Source organism: Chanos chanos, chromosome 5, assembly GCF_902362185.1.
Source record: "Chanos chanos chromosome 5, fChaCha1.1, whole genome shotgun sequence".
Taxonomy (NCBI): domain Eukaryota; kingdom Metazoa; phylum Chordata; class Actinopteri; order Gonorynchiformes; family Chanidae; genus Chanos; species Chanos chanos.
This window is the reverse complement of record NC_044499.1, coordinates 31,737,568-31,741,904: the sequence shown is the minus strand read 5'-3', so window position 1 is coordinate 31,741,904 and position 4,337 is coordinate 31,737,568. Positions and strand designations below refer to the sequence as shown.

The 4,337-nt window shown below is 41.3% G+C and overlaps 1 protein-coding gene across 1 annotated transcript; it reads left to right on the top strand.

Annotated features, from left to right (window-relative positions):
- The first annotated feature begins 261 nt into the window (after positions 1–261).
- Positions 262–2,626, top strand: hpdl (4-hydroxyphenylpyruvate dioxygenase-like). The gene is made up of 5 exons (XM_030774877.1): positions 262–971; positions 1,089–1,255; positions 1,479–1,630; positions 2,143–2,264; positions 2,428–2,626. Exons 1-5 carry the CDS (start codon positions 262–264, stop codon positions 2,624–2,626), a joined length of 1,350 nt encoding a protein of 449 aa, XP_030630737.1.
- Positions 2,627–4,337: the final 1,711 nt, after the last annotated feature.

Sequence of the window (4,337 nt, the reverse complement as noted above, 5' to 3'; positions counted from 1 at the left end):
TACCACCGACGTACAAGATGTTCTGTGTATATTTTAAATACGTTTATACTTATTTTTATATTTATACTCTCTCCGTGCGCATATCCGGTCAATAAAAGTTGGCTATCGTAAAAGCCATTTGTCATGGTGACTTTGGAATCGTCTCTTGCATCGTATTGCACAACGTACCTGTAATAGATTCCAAGATCAATATGACATACTGTACAAGCGCTGAAGTGGCTACACGAAGTTGCACACTCCCTCGTTAATACGTCATTAAAAATGGCAGCTTATTTGAACCGGCTTCATCACATTTCGCTCCACGTTTCTAACGTGGACAAAATCGCATACGATCTTGTTTCTAAATTTAAGTTCTGTTTGTTTGCTGCGAGACTAACGAATAACACAAGACAGTTAGCTCTCCGTAAGGGATCTGCGGTTTTTCTTGTCAATGAGAGATCAAATGAGTACGGGCAAGGATTGAATGGAGGGGTCCCGTGCTGTCCAACCGTTTCAAATTTACGTAAGAGTAAAGTCAGCATAGGAGATAAACACGTGCATCAACATTATTCTAGATATCTATACGATGTCCGTCCGTCCTACTCTGTGGACACTGCTTGCAATGTCTGTTTCGAGGTGGAGGATGTGGAGAGGTCATTCGCCTTATTGCGTGAGCAGGGCTGCGACTTCCTGGTGCCACCGACAGAGGTCCGCGATGATTGGGGGCAAGTTACTTACTCCGTTGTCAAATCAGTTGTGGGAAATGTCAGCCACACGCTAATAGATAGGACCAAATATCACGGTAGCTTCCTGCCCGGATTTAACGAAGTTGAAAACGTGACCAGTGAAGCCAGTTCTCCCAATGACAGTTCAACATGTTGCCCAGTAACTCATTTCGATCACATTACGTATGCTTGTCCCAGAAGATGTACCCCAGAAATAATGCGCTGGTATGAGAAACACTTCGGCTTTGAGAGATTCTTCATTCAAAGGTAAGCGATTTCTGTACTTAAAAATGTTTGATGGTTCTGCTAAAAATGAACTTGAAAGCACTGAGCTTTAACGTAGCTCGCAAGTTAATTGTTAAATTGCCTCTTTCACTTGAACAGGGACGAGGATGTTGATGAGGGTTATGTTGTGGACCAGGATGGTGTTGGACTACGGTTAACTGCCATGCAGTACTGGAAATGCAGTAAAACTGGCCTCAAGCTTCCCTTTAAAGATAAAAAGGACGTTGACTGCAAATTTGTCATTGCAGAGTCACTACCTGAACAAGGTAGAACATATTTTATAACAAGCACATCTACATAATGAATCTGAAATATGCTAAGGGTCATTTAACACATTGCGTGTAGTAACAAGCAGTGTGCTACGAATTGTGGCTAATGAAATTCAGGATATTTCTTCTAAATGTTGACATGAAATTAGTGCTCACATTTATGAGAATAATTTATTTTCAAGCTACTCTGTGATGAGTTTGTTGTTTTTTTCTTCCATAGGCAGCAACCAGGTTGACACTTTTCTGGAACAACATCGTGGTCCAGGGATTCAGCATATTGGGCTCTATACAAAGGACATTGTGTCCACCGCTCAGACTATGGCCCAGGCAGGGGTTCAGTTTTTTTCCCCTCCCCCTGCTTATTATACCGAGGTAAACCGTGGAATCCTCGGTGATATGACTGGATGCAAAAGACAAGGCTCATAGGTTGTGTAGATTCATATGGTATCTTCTACAGTCTTAGGTTGAATGCTGCCAGCACAGGCCAGTCTTGCAAACTCCTGCTTAGCTCTTTCTTTCAAATAGAACTGATTACATGGCATGAAATAAGACACAATTCCCATCTACAGTACTGCTGGAATAAACAAAATGTTTTCCTTTTACATGGGTTCTTCAAGAAATGAGGATAGGCAGATTCTGTTTAAAGGTTTGAATGATATGGTTTTACAACAAAACAAACAATGATACAGCCAGCACAATGGCCACAATCATGCAACCTCTTTAAAACAGCCCGCAAGACTGTTTTAAATTTAGGCACATTCACGCTGAATCTAGAACGTGTCAAGGAGCTGTTCTAAACAACCACTCTTACAGTGCATTACGTGTGGGTTAGTCCAAATATTCCTGTTGTAGGTGGGCATTTTTTGTTGTTATGTGGTCTGCAGGTAGGGAAACGACAGGAGATTCTGGACGCAGGTCATGACCCACAGATGCTGTCCCAGCATGGAATCCTCCTAGACACTGACCAACGCAAAGACTTGGAGGATCTGAGCATGCTCAGTGAGAGGTACTGTCACCAGTCTAATTCTATTTCACGCTCATCACGCACACACACTCACACAAACGCAGGAACTGTCTGACCCTTACCTTCAGGCAATATGTAACAGACCATCAGATACATGTTAAGTAATAATGACTCCATGATAGTAGTGTGTTTCATTCACATCCAGGTACCTCCTCCAAGTGTTCACTAAACCTATTTTTGCTGAAGACACCTTTTTCCTGGAGCTGATCGAGCGACGAGGGGCTAGCGGCTTTGGGGAGGGGAATATACGAGCTCTGTGGAGGTCTGTTCAAATGTATATGGAGAACGAGAGAGGGGAACACCAGAAACAGGATTCTGACAGCGTAACCAGGCATACTGGCTAGATCTGGGAGGATATTTAGTTATAGATTACCCTACATTAATTGCACTGACCTTTATGAAAACCACTCCCTTAAAACCATTATACAAAGCATGTGGATTTTGATGCCACCCTAAAAGTTCATTTGAAATGCTACTGAAATTTACTGCAAGGCAATCAGAATAAAATGAATCTGCCAGAAGACAATGCTCTTTCTTTTTGCTGGCGTGGTGTTTTTATAGAATTGGCTTCATGTTTGAGACTTGAGTTTTTTTCCTTTCTGCTCCAGTTAAGATAGGTTGCACAATTGTTTTGCAATATTTTTGTGAACATTTACACCACATAATCCTCATGAGATTTACAATACTAACTTGAATAATTATACTTGAATGATTGTAACTGTTACAAATGTTGTAACCCATCGTAAACAACAGCATTGTTCAGTCTTGTCCTGAGTCCCTAACCCTCTCAGCCTCATTTATCCAAATATAAACCTTTTAATTAGAGACTTGGTGGTGCTTCCTTTAATTCTTCCATTTCAATTAAAGAAAACTCAGAATACTGAGCTGTTGTATCCTGAGAGTACAGATTATGTCATGACTCCAATATCACAATCCCTGTAATCCATTATATCACAGACAATTTAATCGCAAAAAACCCCCACATTGTTCTGTTAGTACCAGTATTTTTTAGACTCATTGCCCATGGGAGGAAACCGTAAGTTGTTTCTGAATGTGAGGTGTGAGCCTTTGTGCTCAGAAAGACAGTCTACATATGTACTGTTATTACATATTTTAACTTGGTTTCTGAGTGGCCAAGTTGGAAATGTCATAGACTGTGCCTTGAGACATGCCACCTGCCATGAGGCGCTGTTAAAGGAGACAGCTAATCCTACATATCTGAATACTGTCCTCTTGAGGCCTGGGGGAGAACTGAAACAAAAAAAAAAAAGGTAGACATGTTGGTGAGCATGTCATGGATATTATCAATGCCAAATCCTTGACAAAGTCACTGGTCTGTTGGATATACAGAGACAGTTTAAAAAGGCTCCATTCTCATAAACATTTTAGCCACCCCTGGGCGAGCATCCAGGACAATGTCCTCTCTCACCCAGTACTCCTCTCCCCCCCCCCCAAGTGACAGTTACATTTGCACTGTGAGAACATGGAGTACACACCAAGCCAAAGCTATGGACAAATGCCACCAAGACTCCTGTTATTGACACGACAGCTGCTTCACTCAGTGCTGTATGTGCAGAGGGGTTTTTTGGGTAAGTGTACCAGTGTGCTGAAAAGGAGAGCGGTGGGAATATATCCTGATTTAAATAAGAGGGACTCAGGACTTAGTTAGCCCCCTGGATCAGGATTAATAGGATATCCAGTGGTGGGAAGTGGTATGATAGTAAAGGCTTATGTTCTCCTTCCTTCAGGGATTACATATCAGTTTTCAGAGGAAGTTTACCACTGTGCTTGTAATTTGCTACTTAATTTGGTCAGCTTGGTTCTCAAATCCAAGTTGAAACACAAAAAGTTTTAATATTTCTTTGTAAATAAACAAACAAAGAAACAAACTTGCTTAAAAACATAAAGCTTAACAGTTTAGACTGATGTTCCAAAGCTCTTACTTCCATTCACATGTGGCCCGTACAGATGTTGTTTGCAGTGTCAGCTCTCCTGTCAGTGTAATGCCATCTCAGTGTATCTGTTATACCACACATTGTATCACATTATATCAAC